The sequence below is a fragment of the Phycodurus eques genome, chromosome 8 (assembly GCF_024500275.1).
Source record: "Phycodurus eques isolate BA_2022a chromosome 8, UOR_Pequ_1.1, whole genome shotgun sequence".
NCBI lineage: Eukaryota > Metazoa > Chordata > Actinopteri > Syngnathiformes > Syngnathidae > Phycodurus > Phycodurus eques.
This window is the reverse complement of record NC_084532.1, coordinates 18,666,842-18,691,612: the sequence shown is the minus strand read 5'-3', so window position 1 is coordinate 18,691,612 and position 24,771 is coordinate 18,666,842. Positions and strand designations below refer to the sequence as shown.

The window sequence follows — 24,771 nt, the reverse complement described above, 5'->3', positions numbered from 1 at the left end:
GGAGAAAGAGATGGGAGAGGAGGAGACAGAGTTCAATCCATCCCCAATCCGCGGTCAAGTCTGCTCTGCTGGTATGGATCATCATTTGGAGAGGTGTAATTGCTGCTCAAAAGGGTGAGGGGGGAGTGGATTCGACAGGGGGTACGAGGGGCTGCATCAATAATGTTTCTACAGGCCGTGGCGTCCCTTCATCCTACCCCCCACCCATGCTCCCACCTGACCCATTTACCTCCTTTCTTCCTCTTCACCGTATTGGCTTTTCTCCATTCAATTTAAAGATTCACCAAGAAAAAAGAGCACAATCGATCACTCCTCCTGTAAAGTTGGATTTTTGCATCACGTATGCACTAGAAAAAATATCATTTCTAATGTAAAATGCTCCTAAAGTCCATCCAGCGATCCATTTTCTATATCGCTTATCCTCATTCGAGTGAGCTGGAGCCTATCCCAACTGACTTCGGGCCAGAGGTGGGATACACTCTGGACTGGTCGTGAGCTAGTTGCAGGGCAAATAAAGGCAAACAACCATTCACACTCACATTCACTCCTATTGACAATTTGCATGTTTTTCGTATGTGGGAAGAAGCCAGAGTCTCCAGAGAAAACCGAACCTCAGACGCACTCAGACAGACGCGTCAGTTGAATGCAATTGTCGGACCGCGTTTCAGTACGTCAGTGCTTTTTCCCGATCTAGTCACCCTGCCCCTCCACTCTGCCTGCCCCCCAAGATTTTAATGCACTACAGACACTCATCCCGTTTATATTAATGCACTACATACACCTATATCTGGAGGGCAGCTGGTTTTGAGGGGGTTTTGGCTGTGTGGCAGCAGTGCCCGGCAGTCCATATTTTAAGGCACCACACCACTCAGGGGCCACTTATACACGGGGTAGGGCCAATGACTGCCTGTCGGGGACCTGGCAGTCATAATAACAGTGGGAGGTGGGTTCTCACTAGGCTCATGGCGGTGCTCCTGGTTGGCTACTTTGGGTGAGGCTCCCATCTCATGACTCGTGGCTGCTCTCTGGGTTACCCCCCTTTTCGTTCCCATGTCGGGCGCCCCATCCGCCCACCTTTCCACCAAATGGGACACCGTCTCGCCTTCAAGCCTGGTGGGGACTGGCTACATTGTGGGTCTAGCGGGTTGGTGCGTCTTGCTCTCCTGGAGGTGGGGTGCGGCAAGTGGTGGCAGGGAGTATGGGGCGGTCTGGGGGGGGTGGGGGTTGGCTGGGGCGGCGGCGTTGGGTCCTTGTGGCGTCCTCCGAGTGGCCGCTTTTCGTGACGCCTCGGTAAAGCCGATGGAACACCCTGGTGTCCCGTCCATCGAGCCGCTCTTGGGCGGACTCCTGGGGACGGCCCCGCCTCTCGAATGTGTGTGGTGGGCTCCTCAGCCCCTGCAGTGCAGGCACAGCAATTACAAGACACATGACGGTTGCGTCTTGTAATGTAAAAACACTGACGGTTATTGTGCATGCAAAACGGTGTCAATTCAGTTGCATGTGTCTGCAGACACACACCCCTGGAACTGGGTGTGGGGCCACTCATTGCGACAAATAACTTATAACTGTGCCAATTTCTTGGGTATCCCCTCACTTACACTCTGGTCCTACGGATGTTTATAATTTGCATAGCCATTCCCACCACTGTTCAGTTGTACAGCCGGGTCCACGACCCCTGTTCTGCATGCTTCCCCTCCTGTTCTGTCCAATCTTTTCCTATATTGTCCTTCCCTCACAGGGTGTAGCAATACCGACCCCTAAAACACTCGAATCCAATGTGTCATTAAATTAGTTATATCGTGCTTTACTTTCCTCATCTTGTTTACAGCTAGTGCTTTGTCTTTTGTCTTGTTTTCCTATATTAATTTTGTTTTTCACTCTCCTTTGTTTTTTCTGTCACTGCCCCTTAGAAACTTTCTGTTAAACTGAATGACTGTAATTCTCAATAAATATCATCAGAATACAAAGAAACCACAGTGGCAGCTTAAAAAGTCCAATGTGACACAATAAAACTAATCTGGCATAAAAGGGATACAGATCTTCCTTTCTGCTTGATCTAACAGCAGAACGGGATAAAAAATAAAATGTGCTAACCACTCAGACACCATGCTGCCACACCACTTAAGTCAATCATCCATCCATTATCTATACTGCTTATCCTCCTCTCCACAGGTGGGCTGGAGCCTATCCCAACTGACTTTGGGTGAGAAGCAGAGTACACCCTGGACAGGTCGTCACCAGGGCACATAGGGCTATATTTTCTCGTTCGCACCTGGGCTTGCGTATCATATACACGTATTCTCCCATCCAGATATCTGACACACCCACCGCGCCTAACCTGGCACTGAATGCGCAAACACCAAAGAGGCATGATTCATTGAACTCTAAGGCTGGTTGTAAATCATGGAGCATGGAGTTGTCCTCAGACTTGTTAATGTTATTGAAATCTATTACAAAAATAAAGCACACTTTAAATATGAAAATACCCTATGTAGTGGCTGCATCTTCAGCAAATCGGGATGAAGCGGTGCGCTCTAGCTAACACACTTTGAAGGAGACCATGTTTTATTGTTCTGTATGAAATAAATCCAATAGACGTAATTGAATCTGAATACTATGCTTATGACAAAATGCATGTCTGCGTCAATAAAAAAGGGTGCTGTAATAGTGGAAACCCTGCGTTTTCAAAAACTCAGAAGGTTAACTTCTAATGCCAGTGGCTGGCACCATCTATGAAGCAGAATCACTTGTAGGTTATATAAAGTCCGCTGGTGCCGATATTCTTCACCAGTAAATATCACAGCTAAAATGCTGTGATAGCCGAGTAACAGTGCCTCTTTGATTGGCTCAATAAAATATTTTTTCTCAGTCTCTCTACATTTGCTAGCTTTCTGGAAGTCGCTTAATTGACAGGGAAAGAGACATTTTAGGGTTGCTCAACACAGAGTGCGCATCTGGCACAAAGGTGCGGGGAGAATCAGTGCAGCCATAAAAGTACGTAGCGTCGCACCTTTTCTGACTTTAGCACATGAGAGAATATGGCCCATATCGACAATCAACATTTCACACTCACTTTCATGCTATGTACAATTTAGAGTCTTCAACATCCAGGTCGTTATAATCCTGCTGAATCAAGGCAACTGGACTTTTCCTGTTTGTTAAAGAAATATCACCTTCAAACCAAAAGGGTTCTTCAGTTCTAAATTATTAGGTGTAGAGTCTCCCTACTCGTGCCTCTGATGGGTGGGACCCCTGGGGGTGGTGACAATAAGTTGTTGTTGTTGTTATTTTTCCCCAGTTTAGCTGATGAACAGCGTGCATGCCAACCGGCTGTTCACTCGCCTGGTGGCAAAACAGCTCAATAGGGCCACTCCTCCCGTGGAATGAGACAAGGTTTTGGAGAACGATGTTAGGACGATAGGTGATTCCTCAAAACCTCCTCCTCTGTATAAGGATGGCTTTTATGGAACCTAACATGCATGTTTTTGTAATGTGGGAGGAAGCTGGACTACATGGATAAAACCTACGCAAGCAAGGGAGAAGTCCAAACAGGAAGGTCAGGTGCGTGATTTGAAAGGATTACAGAAATTCTGAACAATTATGTTGTATATTACATTCATAACAACATATTTTCTTATTTTAGTTCATTTAAAAAAATGCCAAAGCAGCAAACAAAGAGAGTGACACAACCCTTGAATCACTGGCTTAACTTTTTACAGCTATAATTGAATTCTTAATATGTTCAAGATAAGAACATACACTGAGTGGGTGTTGCTGGTGAAAAGTAAAGTTTTCGCGAAAGTGTTGGTCCCCTTGGAGCTGAGCAGCAGTCATCGTCTGACCTGCTGCAGGATGAACATTCTCGCCCTCTCGTCAAGCTGTGCTAACTAGGCTGTTAACCTATCCCATGCAACATCCTCAATTAAAACAAGTCCTTGTAAAGGATGTGCTAATTTTAGACTCTGACTCATTCAGCGCCATGTAAGCATGTGTCTGTGTGAGTGTCTGTGTGGTTGTGGATGCACAAACAGGGTCTTTCCATCACACTCATTGGAAAGCCCAACAATAAATATTTATTTTATGGTTCCTATGTAATCCCAAGCGATCAACTACTACTTGTGCAACATACAACATTGTGTAAGTATAAACAGTTTGACGGAAACCAGTGTCAGGAGCGGAATTATTACAAACATACATTTCTGCTAGTAGGAAGAGTCTGTAAATCTCCGCAGGGTGAGATCTTCATCACACACGAGACATTTGCGGAGCTGCTTATTGGAGTTCCATGTTTTATGACAAGTCATCAAACACAGCGGCCATGATGAAAGCTCACATTTTTCACAATTTAATGTTTTCTAATGTCTAAGTATTGTTCAAATTTGTTCCCAACTGGATAAACTCTCTTGTAGGACAGCTGGAAATGGCCAAAATGAATCTACAATGAGCAATCATTTATCATGTGGATACAATCCAGATCCCAGGTATCTTGGGGTCTTGTTCACGAGTGAGGGAAGAATGGAATGAGAGATCGACAGGCAGATCGGTGCAGCGTCTGCAGTGATGCAGACTTTGTATCGGTCCGTTGTGGTAAAGAAGGAGCTCAGCCGAAAGGGTTCCTACCCTCACCTATGGTCACGAGCTCTGGGTCGTGACCCAAAGAGCAAGATCCTGGATACAAGCGGCCGAAATAAGTTTCCTCTGCAGGGTGTCCGGGCTGTCCCTTAGAGAGAGGGTGAGAAGCTTGGTCATTCTGAAGGAGCTCAGAGTAGAGCCGCTGCTCCTCCACATCGAGAGGAGCCAGATTAGGAGGCTGGGACATCTGATTCGGATGCCTCCCGGACGCCTACCCGGTGAGGTGTTCCGGGCATGTCCCACTGGTAGGAGACCTCGGGGACGACCCAGGACACGCTGTAGAGACTACGTCTTTCGGCTGGCCTGGGAACGCCTCGGGATCCCCCCGGAAGAGCTGGATGATGTGGCTGGGGAGAGGGAAGTCTGGGCGTCCCTGCTAAAGCTACTTCCCCCGCGACCCGACCTCGGATAAGCGGTAGAAAATGGATGGAATCAAAGCACACTTTTTGAACACATTGTAAAATGTATTTGAATAGAAAAATACTGCAAGCATAAGTTGTGTAGGAAGTGCTGCATGCTGTGAATACCTCTAGATGTGTTAAACATTAGTCTCAACAACAAGCACACAAAATGCTAAAGCAACCAACTAACGTGAAAATAATACATCTAGCCTCTCCCTTTTGCACAAATAGAGTACTGTATGTTGTTAAATCAATAGTGTCAATCAATATTGAGCGTTATTATGTTTGTACATTGTATGTCAATGTGTGATTTTAACTTGCAAACTAGTGCCACACGTTGCCACCGACTGCATAAAATGTGTCCTTGTGTGTCTATAATTATTATTTTGTTGCCGCACTGTCATGTGCAAATGAAAAAGTTCTAAAATATTTGACCTGTAGGTCTTACTGTATGGTAATATGCACCTTAATCAGCGCCCCACCCGCCCCCCACACACACACTCCTAGTACATCAAATATACATGCACTGTAGGATTTGTGAAATGCAAATGAACCAGTAGCACACATTGAAATCATTCTGGCCTCCCCCGAAGCCCCTGTTCCCAGTGTTCCTCATCAATGCTTTCTGCTGAAACATACAATTTGCAATATGCAGTTAATGAGTTGTTGAAGACTGAGAATGAATCCCATTCTAGACATAATTGTGTGAAGGTTTCCTGAGGGAGCGCGTATGTGTGTGTGTGTGTGTGTGTGTGTGTGTGTGTGTGTGTGTGAATGAGTGAAGGCTCTTTAATCTTCATTTGATGACTCGAAGAGGAGGAGGGGGGCTAGAAGTGCTGAAGGATGAGGAAAAATGGTAGCATAGCAAGATCAAGGAAGAGATGGTGCTGGCATGAAAGAGTGAGAGCAGAAACAGCGTGGGAGGATATACTGTCGAGAGACCAAAGGACAGAGTCGAGGGTGAGTGATGGCTTGTGACCAAGTGTTGAGACCATGTCACTGTTTGAGAGCCCTGTTACATGTGGAGCAAACCGTTCTAGAAATTTAGCACCGTGGACGGGTGGTAGGCACGTCTGCCTCACAATTCTGAGATTCAGGGTTTGAATCTCACCTATGGCAGTCCTGCATGGAGTTTCCATGTGCTCCTCGGCTTCCTCCCACTGTCGCAAAATGTGCATGTTAGGTTCATAGAAGACTTTAAATTGTCCATAGTTGGGAATGTGAGTGTGAATGGTTGTTTTGGTCAATGGGGGAGGCGGGGGTGCTTATTACTTATTTGGATGACCCCCCCCCCCCCCCCCTCCTTATTTGGATGCCGAGGGGCAATCGCCCCCCTCCCCTTGAACGCCACTGAAAATCATAGGCTGTCGACGCATATGATATGTTTTCACGGGCCATATAAAATGAGGTGGCGGGACGGATCTGCCCCCGGGCCCTGATTTTGACACCTGCGCTGTAGAAAATGGGCGGAAATTTAACATTGCCCGATGATAGACAGTCTAGAGCAGGGGTGTCAAACTCAGTTTTGTCACGGGCCACATTGTAGTTATGGCTTCCCTCGGAGGGCCGTTATGACTGAACCCATATAAAATATTGTCTCATATAATGACATATACTCAACAAATTGATGGATAACTAGTTGTAAAATCAAAAGCCAATAAAAAATGTTCAACTATTTTTACATTTATTTCAAAAAGGTGATTGGTAACATAAAATGCTTGTAATATCTCAACATTATACAAGATAGCAATTTTGGTATTTTCACAAGAAACATGTAGTCGACACACGTGATTTGCTTTCGCGGTCCACATAAAATTATGTTGCGGGCCGGATCTGGACCCCGGGCCACCAGTTTGACACGTGGTCGAGAGGATAGCCCTCCTCTCACCAAAGTCTGATGGGATTGGCGCCAGCTCACCAGTGAACCTAATGAGGTTTTTGCTCTAACAAAGTATCGCATGGCATTCCTAACCAAACGTTATTATTTTTCGAGTTCGCATGACTGGCTGACTTTTCAGCACCTGTCGATGTATCACTGGATAAAAGACGTCACATTATAACACCACTACTGATTGGTTGGTCGTGATACTACTCCGTGGGTGTAATGGAACATTACCACAATGGGCTGCGATATGCAATCCCATAAAATGTGTTTGTCTTTCAACTTGGTGAAGCCGCATGTGGCTCGTGATCCAAGGTTCTTTTTGAATGGCCTGTTCGAAATAACCAAAATAAAACAACTGCACAGTGGGTACGGAAAGTATTTAGACCCCCTTAAATTTTTCACTCTTTTTTCATATTGCTGCCATTTCGTAAATTAAGTTCATTTTGTTCCATAATTAATGTACACACAGCACCCCGTATTGACTGAAAAGAAACGGAATTGTTGAAATTTTTGCAGATTTTTTAAAGAAAAACTCAAATATCACACAGCCATAAGTATTCAGACCCTTTGCTCAGTATTTAGTAGAAGCACATTTTTTTAGCTTTTTGGGAATGATGCAACAAGTTTTTCACACCTGGATTTGGGGATCCTCTGCCATTCCTCCTCGCAGATCCTCTCCAGTTCTGTCAGGTTGGATGGTGATCGTTGGTGGGGAGCCATTTTCAGGTCTCTCCAGAGATGCTCAATTGGGTTTAAGCCAGAGCAATTCAAGAATAGTCACGGAGTTGTTCTGAAGCCACTCCTTTGTTGTTTTAGCTGTGCGCTTATGGTCATTGTCTTACCGGAAGGTGAACCTTCGGCCCAGTCTGAGGTCCTGAGCACTCTGGAGAAGGTTTACGTCCAGGATATCCCTTTACTTGGCCGCATTCATCTTTTCTTTGATTGCAACCAGTCGTCCTGTCCCTGCAGCTGAAAAACACCCCCACAGTATGATGCTGCCACCACCTTGCTTCACTATTGGGACTGTATTGGACAGGTGATGAGCAATGCCTGGTTTTCTCCACACATTCCACTTAGAATTAAGGCCAATAATCTTGGTCTCATCAGACCAGAGAATATTATTTCTCACCATATTGGAGTCCTTCAGATCTTTTTTAGCAAACTCCATCCGTGCTTTCATGTGTCTTGCACTGCGACACATGTTCCCCCAGCGTTTATTACATTAATAGAGAAACTATTGCCACATCAGTGTGTGTATAAGTCATTACCTACATGCAGCACCATGATTAGGACCAGAATAAGTAAGTAGCACATTCCCTGGCAAGTTAATGTTATTCACTGTTGTTTTTTTTGTTTTTTTTTTAGTGTGTGTGTGTGTGAAAAGTTGACTAGAAAGGAAATAAGATGATTTAGCAACAAGGCATAATCTGGAAGTGCATTTGAGTGAGTCTTTTATGAGTAACCGACTCGTGTCAATCTGTCTATATAAACCAACTAGTTGCTATTGTTCGACTTTGGTCAGGTTCAGTGATGATTATTCATTTTAGCATTGTTGATTTTATGTATTTTTTTGTTCAAGAAAATGAAACTAGGAGTCATTCCTAAGCCTATCAATCCATTTTGGATCAATTGGTAAATAACTACTTGCCTTTGAAACGCCCCTTTTTCATTGCCAAAATCGACACGCCCCCCTAATGTCTGGGTGTGACGTTCGTGGCAGAAGTGGTGACCAACTACAAAACCGTAACATCTATGCTAGTTTCTCTTAGCCTGTCAATGGCATTTCCTATTATATGTTAGCATTAAGATAGCAGACTTTCGTTAAAGGAAACTACATTAAACATGCATGTTTAACTGTAATTTGTTTTGTGTCCGTTTTACAGTAAACTGCATCTTACCGGTCAGTCTTGGTACTACAACAGACATCTGGTTTGCGTGAAGAGACTTAAGACTCGTGATTGTCCGAGATATTGTTATGTGTGTGTGGTGGCTGTGTTGGTCTACCCGAGTACACCACACACTCGAGCAATAAGAACACATGACGATTTTTATCTTCATCGTGTGAGGTCTCTCGTATTTAAAAAAATTGGTTAAGAACTTAAAAATCTGAATGTGTGTAACCCGCTTTAGAGACACAAGCTGTGCTTCCTTTCCTTCATTAACGTTCTTACTTGAAACATAAAAGAAAGTTCCTGTTTAATTGTAAAAGAACTAATGGCAAGGATCTTGGATAACGATAAGTGTCTTTGTCTTCCAAAATTAATAGGTTTTTAATGAATTCATTTTTAAACGAACAAGTCATTAGTGTGACTTAATTTTCCCAATCATTCATCTAGAACAATTTTACTTTGAATTTCAATTCCTGCTTTGTAGTTACAGTAAGTCTGAGTTCTTTGTGCTGCAAACGCTGCACGCATATAAATGAACAAAAGTATTCATATTCAACTCTTAAAAGGGCCTGCATTTTGCCAAACCAGCTTCCAACTTTTTCTGGTATTTGGGATGTAATATTGTCTCTATGGTGCCTCAGTAAATACGTGAAATATGAATTTAAATCATCCCTACATTCCTGATTCACAGGCGTTTTTCTGCCGAGAGGCCTGAAATCAGGTCATTCGAATTTCTCCAGCTTATCTACATCACCAGCGAAGATCTCCGCCTACCTCTCCGCTCCCGACCCAGCACTGTCAATATAACAAATGCGTGTGCTCCCACAAGTGGGTCTTCTACACGGAGGCAACCAATCCAAGGAAAGGGGGCGGTTTTAGCCAAATATGGACAAAGTGGATACAAAACTGGGTCAAACAGAAGTAGCTGTCAGACGGACCTTTTCTGAACAATCGTGTAATAAAAGTTTTTTTAAATTAAATTGACACTTTTATACTAAGCCCATGTTAGAGAGTCACTCTACGGAGGTCTAAATAGCCAAAATATGGGACCTTTATTAAATCAATAGATGTCCCTGAATTGCAATTGACTTTTTAATTGAATTCAATTTACGACCCATATTATAGAATTTGTTCCATGAAATTGTATTGATTTATTCTTCTTCATTTTGTATTGCTTCTATGGCTGCACTGCTTTCAGTGAAGGTATGAAGATTTATTTTATTATTATATTTTTTTTTTTTGTCCAATCAGATTTCAGCTTCAACTCACAGAGGGCCAGCTAGCAGGCCCATAATAAAGTCAGCAATTTTACATCCTCTGATTGGTTGGTCAGAGCAAGCAAAGTTTGACTAGCAAAATGCATTTGTAGCAATCTGCACTCATTAATACAGTGGTGCCTTGACTTCTGAGTTTAATTCGTTCCATGACCACGCTCGTTACTCAAATCACTCGAGTCTCAAATCACCTCTCCCCACTGAAATGAATGGAAATGGGATTAAGCTGTTCAAAACTACTCCAAAAAACACTTTTTTAAAATATAAATCTTGTATTAAATGAATGAATGAATATAATATATAAAATATAATACCTGCAAACAGAGTGAATGACATGATGTGAGAGAAAGCACAAGCAAGCGTTACTCATGGATGTTAGCAAGCGTAGTTGTGAAGCCAAATAATATTTTTTTTAAATATGTGTCTGTGAATTGATTGATTGACTGAAAAATTGCCCAAGCGACTGCTCGTCTTTTGAAAAACTTTGAAGTGGGGTCGCTTGAAAGTTGAGCTACCCCTGTAAATGTAATAATTAGCATTTCTGTTGAGTATGATGTATTTTATTTTATTATGTTATTTTTGGATTCTGAACTGCTCCAGATGTCGTACTGTACGTGGCACTCTTATGTGAATGTCATATTGCTGTTTTGTATATATAGTATTGATAGTTTGTACCAAATTTGGAGCCCGCCGCTGGAAGAACCCCTATGAAACACCTCCCAATTGGACAAAGATGTGCACAAATATCCTTCTGACACTCTTGGAGAACATCTTCTCGAGAGTGGAAGCTGTTACACACAGCAAGTGTTGCGCACTGTGACATAGCCGCACACTCATGTGCAGTGCCGACTGACGCTCGAGGAGACGAAGTGTGCTCACGCTGCGTGGGCACAGCGCGACGTGCATTATTCCATAAGACTCATGTGACGCATATACTGTCACAGTGTTAAAAACTGTGAGTCAAATGTGGAAGCATAGGAAAACGCGTCTTTTTGTTGACCTTGGCCAACTTTGCCTGAACTAAACAGAACTTGGCAATCACCATGTGGTGATGATTCACATTGATGACTTGGAACTGTATTAACATATGATGGCAGGGATGTGCGAGGGGCTGACAGCGAGGGAGGCGATGATAGGTGGCGGTTAAGGAGAGGGCTGCTGGGGAGGAAGCACTTGGGTGAAGGGCGCTCTTGGACCAGAATGATGAAGGGAGCCTTCGAAGGACAGATGGGAACGAGATTGGCGAATCAATACCATCCAAGGGTGTTTTGTTATTAACGCATACAGCGAGGAGCCCCCATTTAACACTCCTCACCTGACTGCTCATTCGTACACACACGCACGCACGCACACACACACACACACATACACGCGCACACACACTGAGCATTAATCAAGGGTACACTAAAGTAACTCGAACGCACGTCCAGGTGACCTTTATAAGACGTGTGACTTGACCACACCTAACCTTACTCTAACCTTTGATCTTTACCCTTAAATGTCTTAATTGACTGGATCCCTTGAGGCCAACCAACATCTTTGGTGACTTAAGTAGGGTACACGCATACCAATAATTATACCCTCCCTTGCATCCAAATTCATTACTTGATGGCGCTAAAAGATTATCCTTCGCCCTTATGCTGTGGTGCGACGTGTGATTAGAGTGATTGATGTCCTCCCTAATATGCTCAGAAAACAGTTGGTCATCTTCTTCGACTACTCCTCCCTGCTTCTTTGTATTTTCCAGCTGTATGGATGCTCTGTGGCACCACGCTGCCTCTCACAGGTCTGTCTTGGTACTACAACAGCTGTCGGGTTTGGGGGCAGAGACTCAGGATTGTCAGGGGACATAACTTTATTTGTGTGGTGTCGGTCATCTTGAGAACGCCACACACTAAAACCTTCTGCAGCTGACTCAATAAACACCCCCGTCACTATTTGCCAAAATACAGTACATATCACGATAAATAGAAATTTTCATTTGTGAAGATCACTCACTGTTCATTTATCTGTGTTTGCTTTCAAATGGTATGCCGGAGTGGAATTTAGGAAGTAAATGAATTCATCTCCTGTTAATTAGTCTCTTCGAGACTTTGCAGCCCCTGAAGCGTTCGTATTTTCAACAGGCGGGCTGTCACATAACCACGGCCACCATTTCTATTCATGGCCTGCCTGCCTGCGTGGCTTTGAGACGCCAGAGCCAAGACTCTAAATTAAGTCATTGTTTTTCTTTTGACCTGCTATCTATTTGTTATTCCTACCGTAAACCAAACTGCGGCTGTGAAAATGAAAATGGGTTTTATGTATGGAGTCATAATCCAAATGGATTTCTCTCGCTTTGCCTGCGCTGCTCTGACAGCCTGTGGCTATTTATCTGTCCCCGCTCTAATTCTTCATCAGTGGACGTGTGCTTGTGCATTCACTGATGCTATATCTGCCAGCCTTCTGTCTTTTTACGATCTTACTTTCTAATAAAGTGGGCCAGCAGAGGGCAGCGAGTATCTATTGTACAGTACTTTACTATCGGAATAGTAGCCTGCGATTGGCTGGCGACCAGTTCGGGGTGTACCCCGCCTCCTGCCCGAAGATAGCTGGGATAGGCTCCAGAACGCCCTTGTGAGGATAAGCGGTAAAGAAAATGGATGGATGGATATTATTTTATTTAGTATTCCATCCATCCATTTTCTGAGCCGCTTCTCCTCACCAGGGTCGCGGCCGTGCTGGAACCTATCCCAGGCTATCATCGAGCAGGAGGCGGGGTACACCCTGAACTGGTTGCCAGCCAATCGCAGGGCACATACAAACAAACAACCATTCGCACTCACATTCACACCTACGGGCAATTTAGAGTCTCCAATTCATGCATGTTTTGAAGAACTGAGAACTGTGAGGCTGACGCTCTAACCAGTCGTCCACCGTGCCGCCTTTATTTCGTATTATTATATTTATTTTTTTATTGTTGTAGTTGTTATTTTTCTAATATATTTATTAACGAGTCTAAATTGTTCATTACCTTCTTTAGATTCAGTTTTAAAGACAATCATTTTTTGTAATAAATAAAAAGGCCAAGCTTTATAAACAAACTTGTCTTAACCTATTTCAGCTCATTTTCAATTGCCTGATTTTATTTTATTTTTGTCATTTTATGGCAACATAAAAGTATGGCAAAATAAACTCATATATAAAAAAATATATACAGAAATATGCATAATACATAAACCTTTCATTTGAAAAATCTCAGAGCTATGGAAAATAAATTAAGAAATAGTGTAGCATAAAATAGATGAAATAACATTAATTGGTTAATAAAAGCAACTATAACGTGGGTAATTATGTCATCATTAATTTATGTGTAAAATGTAATCTTCATTGTTTATATTAGTATGTATGATTGCAAAGGGGAGATGGAAGGACAAAATATGCATTTCATTATTTCCTTTCATTATATATTTGCACAGTTTTGCCTCATTACTGACATGAAATTGTCCCATTCTTGTTGTGCATATTAATAAGGGGCTTTGCAGAGGCTCCATTAAGAGAGAGAGAGAGAGAGAGAGAGAGAGAGAGAGAGAGAGCTCATTTGATGTGTGGCCAGTGTCTGAGACGCACAAAAATGAGCAGGGACGCATAAAACATGATCAATCTGACGCACAGCATTGCTTACCTTTGTGTGTGTGTGTGTGCGTGCGTGCGTGCGTGCTTTTGCATGTGTTGCTGAAGGTACGAGTCCTATCTCGGTGCTAGCCAATCAGAGGCAAAGGAAGGGTGGGTTATGGTTTCATAAATACAAAGGAGACTTTTTTCCAGACTCGATACATTTTCCTTTTAATGGGGCCGCTCACGATGCAGCAAGCCGCTGGTGGAACGGCTTTGAATCCATAGATGCACACAACTGGGACAATTTAGGGAAAGTGAACTATTTATTTTACGTTCGCCAGCCCGGGAGCCAACTAGCTAGCGAGCTAAGGAGCTAAATAGCTCGCTTTGGCTCGCTTGATTGTGCCGACATTGTTTAAAACACGTCACTAACTGGGAAACCACATTCCGCATCCGGACCCAGAAACAATCCCATCAGACCCACACCATAGTCAAAAAAGAAGTTGAGCAAAAGACGGAGGAAGATCAGAAAATGACCGATAAAGAGAGAAGAGATAAAGAGAACATTTGGAACTAGCGGCGCTTAAAAGGGAACGATCCATGTCATTTTTCCAGTTCCCACTGGGAGCACTTATTAAAGGTTCATATAAGGGAAATACCATTATGAAACAAAACAAAGATTTTGAGCAAACGTAACCTCTAAAACGGTTCAGTTGTGAAGATTTGGAAAATTAAAATATGTAAAACTTGTTTGAGACTTCACTGTTGTGTCAAACAGTAAAGACGCCAAACAGAAAAGGGAGAATTCTAACTTTTTTAATTTTTCAATATTTCAACACGTATAACTTTTTATTTGCTTGCTCTTATTGTGAAATGCAGCCCTACTTTTATTTAGTAAGAGAACATTACAAAGTTGTGCTCATATGTTTGATTACCAGGGCAGAATTTATAAGATGTGTACAATCCTTTATTATGCTCTAATATTATATCACTGGCATAAAAAACATCAACAATACTATCATTTATTGTGAAAGTTTTTGGGAGGCCTAAACATAACAAACATAATCATGACATAGCGGCGGATTACTGTATCTGTATTGTTTCAATGTTTCTATGACATGTTCATCCCAGGACGCATATCAGAATCAGAATCATCTTTATTTGCCAAGTATGTCCAAAAACACACAAGGAATTTGTCTCCGGTAGTTGGAGCCGCTCTAGTACGACAACAGAGAGTCAATTGACAGAGAACACTTATGAGACAGTGACAAAAAAACAGTCACTGAGCAGTAAAGGGTTCATCAAGCCGTGATCTCCAACTCTCACTGGAGCGGTTCGCAGCCGAGTGTGAAGCGGCTGGGATGAGAATCACCACATCGAAATCTGAGACCAGATTCCTCAGTCGGAAAAGGGTGGCGTGCCCTCTCCGGGCCAGGGATGAGTTCCTGCCCCAAGTGGAGGAGTTCAAGTATCTTGGGGTCTTGTTCACGAGTGAGGGAAGAATGCAACAAGAGATTGACAGGCGGATCGGTGCAGCGTCTGCAGTGATGCGGACTTTGTGTCGGTCCGCTGTGGTAAATAAGGAGCTAAGCTTTTGTTTTGCCAAGTATGTCCAAAAAACACACAAGGAATTTGTCTCCGGGAATTGGAGCCGCTGTAGTACGACAACAGACAGTCAATTCAGACAGAGAACACTTTTTAGACATAAAGACATTGAGGAAAAACAGTCACTGAGCAATAAAAGGTTGCTCGTTACCTGGTAATGCCGGTACAATTACATTTTTTTATTTATTTATTTTATTTTTTTTGGACAATTGTGCAAAAAGATGCAGAGTCCTCTAGCACTTAGAGCAGTTCGAATGACTAATCTCGCAATAGTCCGGTGCAATGACCATTGTGCAAAGGGCGCCGAGACTTCAAGGAGTGTATGCAGTTTAAAGTGACTAGTAGCGCGATAATCTGGGACAATGTCGATTGTGCAAATGTTGCAGATACTCCTCAGTCAGTGTGCAAGTGGTGCAGATTCTACTCTGGCATGAGTGGCCAGTATTGGTCAACAAGAGATATGCAAATAGTGCAGCGTGGCGAGACTACTCCAGTGAGCGCACGAGTAATGTATAATTGGCCCCACAGAAATGTGACAACGAGCTGTGGGCCGTGACCGAAAGAACAAGATCCCGGGTACATCCCGAAATGAGTTTCCTCCGCAGGGTGTCCAGCCGGGCTCTCCCTTAGAGAGAGCGTGGGAAGCTCGGTCATCCGGGAGGAGCTCAGAGTAGAGCCGCTGCTCCTCCACATCGAGAGGAGCCAGATGAGGTGGCTGGGGCATCTGATTCCGATGCCTCCCGGAAGCCTCCCTGGTGAGGTGTTCAGGGCACGTCCCACCGGGAGGAAACCCGGGGACGACCCAGGACACGCCGGAGAGACTACGTGTGTGAACACCTCGGGATCCCCCCCCGGAAGAGCTGGATGAAGTGGCTGGGGAGAGGGAAGTCTGGGCGTCCCCGCTAAAGCTACTGCCGCCGGGACCCGACCTCGGTTAAGCGGTAGAAAATGGATGGATGGATGGAATAAGTACTCACTGCATGTACTGTTGCCATTACCATTAGAGAATGACTGATGGGCCACTGAAAATTAGAGTGGCTAACTCCATTTTAGTCATTTTTAAGTTAAGTTCAGAAATGAATCAAGAAAGGGAATGACTTTCTAATTCATAATGGTCAGAATCGATGTTTATTTCCAATTTTTACCATTTGTAACAGTTCCTTATTTATCAGTGCAACTCCCGTTTCAAAGATGGCCACGCCCATGAAACCAGACTTCCCCTCCCACAAAAATATCCCAGAAAGTCACGTTCAGAGATTAATAGAAGGCTCAGGAAGTAAGTAGTGCTTAGCTTGGGTACCAGTGCTTCTGCATGTTAATATAAGCGAACGTTATTTATCGTCTTGAATGAAATTCGGTCCTGATGGATTTAACGGATGTTTGGAATAAACTCAAACCTGAGGAAAGCCGCCTATAAATCACCAAGATGTAAATCCCCCAGATTTTATTGCAGCCATGAAACTTTTAATTCCTCTCCTGCAAAATTATAAAAATGGACTTAGCCCACTGTCGTTCTCAGCGGCTTGTTTATTTGCTTCTTTTTGCTTACTTCTGCAGAGAACCTGACCGCTGATCGGCGATTGTCCAAGAAAATCAAAAGGAGACTTAATGAAGATGCTGCATTCAATGTATTGTGTAGGTAAATAAAAAGAAGAAGAATCAAAGAATGGCATGGCAAATGTAGTAGTTGACATCCTTGAATAATTCCTGCAGCTGTTTGGACTGGTACAGTACGTACATTATTTTTTAGGCAAGACTTCCCTCTACTGGAGCTGGCATGCAACTTCTTAAAGATGCTCCATTAAAAGAATGCTATTCACCTTTTGAGTGATTGGATTGGATTTTTCCATGGTTGATGGAGAAAGCAGTTTAGAAGACTTTAGATCATAATTAACCCATACTAATTATTCATGATATATGGACTGTAGTAGTAAAAGGCAGCACAGTGTCCTAGTGGTTCACACGTCCGCCTCACACTTCAGGCCTTCCTTTATGGAGTTTGTGCATGTGAGTTCTTTTTTTGCGTAACTAAATTGGCCATGAGAGTATGAATGCTTGTTTGTCTCTAGGCGCCCTATGATTGACCGCCGACCAATCCAGGGTGTACCCCGCATCTCGCCCAAAGTCAGCTGGGATAGTCTCCAGCTCACCCGTAACCTTAATGAGGATATTGGATGGATGTATTCTGTATTCAGTATTGTTATTCTTGTTGTGCACATTAATAACCCACTGTCGTAAGTCAAGTTCATCTCATAAAGCTTGCCATGCATTTTGTCATGATCTTAACTTTGTTTATTTATTAGTTTTGAAAATAACATGCACAGTCACGGAACAAACCTCGAAATCCTGTCCGTGAAAGTTATGAACAGAATCGGTGACAAAGGGCAGCCTTGGCGGAGTCCAACCCTCACCGGAAACGAGTCTGACTTACTGCCGGCAATGCGGACCAAACCAAACTCTTGACACCGGTTGTACAAGACCGAAAAGCCCGTATCAGGGGGTTCGGTACCCCATACTCCCGAAGCACCCCCCACAGGACTCCCCGAGAGACACGGTCGAACGCCTTCTCCAAGTCCACAAAACGCATGTAGACTGGTTGGGCGAACTCCCACGCACCCTAGAGGACCCTGCCGAGGGTGAAGAGCTGGTCCACTGATCCACGGCCAGGACGAAAAACCACGCTGCTCCTCCTGAATCTGAGATTCGACTTATGTCGTCATAAAACGTGCAATGTTAGCATCACTTTTCTATTGTGAAGCGTAAGATGTCATCTATTGTACGGTATGTACTCCAGGTGCTCTGCTCTCCAGCAGGGGACATTTTGAAGGCGTTAAATGGTGCTGACAGAAAACAGCCACCAGGCGGCGCCATTGTTCTTTGTATGTTTCCACTTGCATTAGAAGCGCTGAAAAGGAGCAGCAACAATCTCGTTTAATCAATAACACAGAACTTCCGCTTCCATTCGGACGTCTGCGGAATATAATGTTATAACCTTTTTTAAATTCAAATAGATTTCTTCCTGTTAGATAAGGATTGCGAGTCCCTGTAAATAAATCACGTGTTTTGATGTATGAAGGCATTTTGTTTTGTAAAATAATGAATACTTTAGATTTTTTTTAACCCCACAATTAAGCAGGGGGGGTTTTCCCAGTAACCACAGTGCATTCATAGTTCATTTTTATTTTATAGATTGAAAAAAAATCCACGTTTGTTAAGCAAACTCTGAGTTTGACGTTCATGTGAAATGAATTTGTTACGTTTCAAAAAGCCTCAGGGGAGTGTTAATTCTGATAAACGATCTTTTAATCGTTTTATCGAAAGCTCAGTAATGGACGTATAGGCAGTCAGCAAGCAGCGAAATGTACATCGTGTTAATAATTATACACGATAAAAGTATTATATAAAAACGTCCAGCGTAAGGAACGTTTTAATATCTGTCAAATCTATGTAAATATATAGATTTACGTCAAATAAATATCCTTGCATTGGAAAACCTCGCTTCACTATATAATGAAATCTTTAAATATATATATATATAGAGAGAGAGAGAGAGAGAGAGAGAGAGAGAGAGAAACATATTGTCTTTCGTTCGTTCGAATTCAGCTTTGTGTGTGTGCAATTTATACGTTTATATTTACATAGCTATTTATTAGAAATATATTTCTATTTTTAGTGTATAGGCTTTTTATAAATGATTTTAAGGAATCAATTCAAAATAGAAAATGCGTGTACCGTGTTACGGTTGTTGCCTATGCATTTTTAGTTTTAGTTTTGTTTATCCAAGCCTGCACTTGTGTATTGAATGTAAAATCGAAATCAATTCATCATCAAATAATAAGAAGGAAAAGATCAGAGTTGCTCTTCTTTAAAATAACATTTATTATTTCCAGCATATTCATACAAGATGACAGCACGTTTGCAGAGAAAGAGACTTGATTTAGCACTTTAATGTCACAAAAGATTAAATGAAAAGTGTAGCGTAGCAAGTCTCATACTAAATGAAATATAAGATATAGGTAGTTGGAAAAGGAAAGAGATACAAAAACGTAAGTGGAATAATAATTATACATAAGACTGGATGGCGTTGTATGTTTTTTTTTTTTTTTTTTTTTTTTTTTTTTTTAAACATCAATTAGTTCAACTTTTACAACAGGAACATCTTAAAAAGGGTTAATATCCGTGGGTTATAATAACTTAATGTTGCTCTGAAAACAGCAGTTTCATTTGGAAAATGCTTTATTGATTTACCAACCACTGTTAAAAATGATGATTTAATATATGATTAAAAACGATTTCCTGTTGTTGTTGTTGTTGTTGTTGTGTTAACATTTCATATCCTGCGGAATTATCATGAAAATTAGGGAATAAAAATAAAATCTATGTGTCCTTTCGTTCTCTTTTTTAACAGGCCTTTTTCATGCCCAAACACCCGATCTAATATAAAGTCAAAAACGTTTTTCCATCTTTTGACTACAAGCCAGATTTATGTATTTACAATCGCCCAGCGCCAAAACACGTGACACGTTTTTGCCAACATTCAAACACTTGCGGCCACAAATACAATGGAATGTGTGCGCGCGTGTGGGCGCGCGTGGGCGTGTGTGTGTGTGTGTGTGAGAATGGAAAGTCGTTTGAGCATTTATTCAAAACCCTTGACACGCATGTACTAGTACGGTCTTTGTCCACACTCGGAAAACAATTCAGCACACGAGTAGAACGACTGTGTCTTACTAGTGTTTATTTTTATTTGTTTTCACCAATAGTGCCACTTTCTGCCTACTAGTACACAATTAAACCTTGACTACCGTGCTACTAGGCCCAACTACTGGGCATGTTTTGCGCACTAGTAGCCTCCTTATCAAGGATGTCGAATATATTTTTGGATTTCCAGTTGAAGGTCCATGTCTTCAACCTCACTAGTGGTACAACTTAGGTGTACTAGTAGGACAACTACGTAATTCTAGTGAAGCAAAACCGTGCACTATTTGAAAGTTGTGTGCGACTAGTACTACTAATGACATAAATTAACTAACTATGGTTAACATCTATTGCTTCATGAGTAGCACGCACATGTCAACTAGTGCACAGTTTTGCCTCATTACTAACATTGAAGTTGAACTATAAGTTACTAGTAGGACACAGTCATTCTACAAGTGCGCCGAATTCTCTCTTAGTTTTAGTGAGAACAAGAAGCGTACTAGTACCTGAACTTTAAGATAGATATCAAGGATATTCAATAAATCAGTGATTGTCAACATGTGGAATCACTGAATTACATGTTCAAACTATACGTAATGTTTGTTACAGTGAATGTAACTTTTTTCTTTAAGCCTCTACAGTAAATCTGTTTAAGTACAATTCAGCTGTATTTAACGTTTTAGTAAATTACATTTGCATTTGGTGTTTGAGAACTGTTTGTTTTCAAAATTTTTGTAGGCACGATTTCTATTTGATGAATGTGCAATACATTGTAATTGAATCATCAAGTACAATGTTAACGTTCAAACTGTGCATAATGTTTTTAGTGGCTTGCAATCCTATTAAATATACGTTTTGGCAATAAAACCTCTGTCTCAGTTTCCATGAACACTCGGGCTTATTACGCTACTGTATTTTAATGTCAGTCATGATGGTGTTTCCTTGAGAGCAAAGTGTTTTTAGGTGGTACTTGGTGAATAATAATAATAATAATAATAATAATAATAATAATAATGAATGCAAACCACGGGGAAACACATGCTCATACGACTTTCCATGTGCGTGTGTTCAGGCCGCCTCCGGTCACTGTTTGTCCGGCGTGTTGTTGACCAGAGGCCCGTAGAGGCCTCCGGCGTAGCCCTGCTCCTTGTGCAACATCGTCCTGTCCCGGATGAGGTCGCTGAAGGCATAGTCCATCGGGGGTCTGAAGCCCAAGGTGGGCACGAGGCCGGCGGTGGAGTAGGGCGCCATGAAGGCCAGACCCCGGCTGTGCGCCGAGTATGCCAACCGCAGCGGGTTGAGTCCCAGGTGGGTGCCCAGCGGGTAGGCGCTCGGCTCGGCTGCGAAGTGCGGCGCGTTGGGCTGCAGGGGCGAGAAGGCCGAGCGGTTGCCGAGCGTCATGGAGCCGGGTAGCATGGGTCGGGTCGGGTTCGGAGTGGAGGAGGAGGAGGAGGAGGAGGAGGTGGAAGGAGGCAGCTGCGAGGTTTGCAGCATGCGATCGCCGCTCCAGGTCTCCTCGGAGGCGGTCTTGTGGTGGGCAGCCTGCGCTGGGTTGTTGAGGATCTGCTCGATGGCCTGCACCACGTCCTTCCCGCAGCCCTGCAAGACCAGCTCCAGCACGCTGCGCTTGTGGGTGGGGAACACCCGGGTGAGGATATCGATGGCGTGCATATGCCTGGAGGCCGCGGAGGACGGGGACGGGGACGGAGACGGGGACGGGGACGGCTCCTGCAGCTCGTCCTTGTCGGTCTCGGAACCGGAGTCCGAGCCGAGGGAGCTGACGGACCTGGGAGTGTCCCCGCCGTCTTTCGAAGGCTTGGCCACCGGCGAGTGGCCGAACAACTCGCTGTCTCCGTTCTCGGAGCCGGACCCTCCTCCGTGCCGGCCGTCCGGGGGCGAGATGCCCGGGGCGGAGTCGCTCTCAGCGGGCGTCTGCTTGCCGCCGGCCTGCCCAGGGGTGGAGGGCCCGGACGCTTGGCCCTTTGGGAACAAGTCGAACTTCTGGACGCTCGAATCTGTTGACAAGAGCGACGACAAAAACACACCAAAAATAACACGTGAGGGAAAAATGACGGTCACTTGATTACCTGCCATACATGCTGGATCACAAATCCTTACAAAACAGCATTTAAGGTCACTGCCAGTAATTAGAATATCTATCTATCTATCTATCTATCTATCTATCTATAGATAGATAGATAGATAGATAGATTTCTTGAATCATGGTTTCATGATCATGATCAGGTTGCTTGTCAGTCTAATAGCAAAAGTTAAGAGTGAGTGACTTTCATCATTGTCATTTTCTGCCATTTAATTGTTTTTTTTAATCTGATATAATCTAATGAAATCCAACACAGAAACTGCATTAAAAAACTGCAATAATAATACATAATACTACTGAAAGAACACTACAATAATCATAATGATCAAACTGTCGTAATTGAGGTATTAATTGAACAAAATGGTTATTATTGTGCTTGCTGTCGTGCAGCCATCGCAGACAGCGGTTTCTAATGTCTTTGTGACATTATGAGGGGGGGGAAATATGACAAAAAGTGATGTAATATAACTGTCTGTGTGTTATTGTGCTTGTGGTTTGCTTGCGTCACATTTAGACAACATTTCTCTGCCTAAGGTGACCAAAATATTAGAAACAGCTCTTAGTATGATGCAAGCACCGCAATGTTCAATTAATGCGTCTCAATTATGACAGCTTGGATCAAAAGTGAGCATTGTTATCTCTGTAAAGGCATTTATTTATTTCTTTATTTCTTTATAGTTCTTGTAGACTTCGTTAGATGATGTGTCCGTATAATATTTGTATTGTATATACCTTCTTTTAAATGTGAGGAGATTATGTTCAAATTAATTCAGCTTTTCTTTGATGCAGCTCTCTTTCTATTCGGACGAAGCAAAATAGTTTTCCTAATTTTCTGCACATCATTTCAACTGTACTTTCTCTTCGGAGATTTTCCATTTCCAGCTTTCTCAACGCACTTGTGGAAATCTTTATTTTTTTAATGTTTTTTTTTTTTTTTTTACATTGTATTTACAGGAAAGTATGGTGCTCACTACCGTTTTAGGAAATGAAAATGCGAAGGCACATAGATACACTGTACTAAATTGGCCCTATGAGCATTTTTGAGCCCAAGTTAATTTTAAATGATGTAGAACAATATGAGCCAGTTGAAGGATATATGACAAAATATGATGCACCCACGGTATTTATATTTTTAACTTGTAGTACGAATTCAAAAAAAGCGTCGCATAAAATCTTCCAAATAATTCAATTGTTCAGCAACATAAAGAAAAAGCAACATTTTTAGCAGGAATGCAGTTTTTTTTTTTAGTTGTTGTTGTTGTTTTTTTGTTGTATTGCAAATTCAACATGACTTTTGTTGACGGATGATTTAGTTTACGATGACGGATTAGTAGTCCCTTCTCCTCTTGGCACCGGCAGTCAGTGTTTCGACAATATAAATATCCTACGATGTATATTGTCGATCTCTTGTGTGGAACTAAAGTTGAGTCGGTGAAAAACAGCCTTTGTGAGCCATTCTTGCGGGCCGCCTCACTCACCGGAATTGCTGCAGGTCTCGGCGCCGTGCACCGAGGCGAAGACCTCGAAGCCGGGCCGGGACGGGATGATGCCGTTGGCCGCCGCCAGGGCCAGCCCCTCGGCGGTGCCGTAGAGCAGCTGCAGCTCCCGGGCTTCGTTCTCCTCCTGCGCCTGCTGCCTCCGGAGCGCCACCTGCGCCGCCATGACGCGCTGCCGCTCGGCGATGAGCGTGCACTTGGCGCACATGCAGTCCTTCCAGCGGCAGTAGCGCTTGTGGCCCTTGAGCGCCGACACCACGCCGTGGTTGCGGCACCGGGCGCACTTGGGCGTGCGCGGGTACTTGTCGGCGGCGCGCAGCAGGAGCGGCGGCCCGCGCAGAAGGCCGCCCGCCATGGACACCGGGATGGAGGCTACCGCCGCCACCGCTCCGGCGTGCATCTGAGAGGCGGAGGCCGCGGAGGAGGAGACCGCGGCGGGCTGCATCTCCGGTCTGAGATCCATGCTGGCTGAAGGCTCGGGACCAAGCGGACCAAAAACGGAGAACCGAATGTGCGGAGCGCTTCTACTTCATCGACCGAGTGATAATGTTTCAAATCGCCCCAGAAAGAGGAGCGACGCGTCTGCGACGAGCGTGTGCGTGCGTGCGTGCGTGCGTGCGTGCGTGCGTGCGTGCGTGCGTGCGTGCGGGCGGGCGGGCGTGCGTGCGTGCGGGCGGGCGTGCGCGCTTCAGACACTATAACTTCCTTCAGAGATCGTTAGTGACTACAGAGCACTCTCTCCTCTCACTATTGTTGCGCCCACGTTTTCATTCGAGCAATTTGACAACAATGTGGCGCCTGTCATTGGCCTAAAGGGGAGGCGGCCTTCTCATTGGCTGCCTTCCTTTTTCAACTGTGTCCACCTGAGTTCTTCTTCGTCTTCATCTTCTTTTTTTCCCTTTTATCCCCCACCCTCCACCATAACTGCAAGATATCTAGTGTTAAGAATGTGAATTGGGAGTTCCCACAAAGCTCAACTTCGATGCAAAGTGTTTCCAAAAGCATCTTTTTATGGTCTCATATCACTCCAGTGACTTGTATTTACTTATCAGGGTGTGATTAGATATTTATAGTTCCTCTAATTATAGATGATAATGCTTCTGTCATCCGCTGGGAGGTAAGTGGCATCTATTTTTTTGTTTGTTTTGTTTTGGTTTTTTTGTGTGTAACAGAAACAATATCGATTTAAAGAC

General features: G+C 43.5%; 1 protein-coding gene across 1 annotated transcript; it reads right to left on the bottom strand.

Moving 5' to 3' along the window:
* Positions 1-20,446: 20,446 nt before the first annotated feature.
* On the bottom strand, positions 20,447-24,101 carry dmrta2 (DMRT-like family A2). Its single transcript, XM_061683666.1, has 2 exons — positions 23,561-24,101; positions 20,447-21,996 (listed from the first exon to the last, which is right to left on the bottom strand). The coding sequence occupies exons 1-2, from the start codon at positions 24,039-24,041 to the stop codon at positions 21,065-21,067; spliced, it is 1,413 nt and encodes a 470-aa protein (XP_061539650.1). The 5' UTR covers positions 24,042-24,101; the 3' UTR covers positions 20,447-21,064.
* Positions 24,102-24,771: the final 670 nt, after the last annotated feature.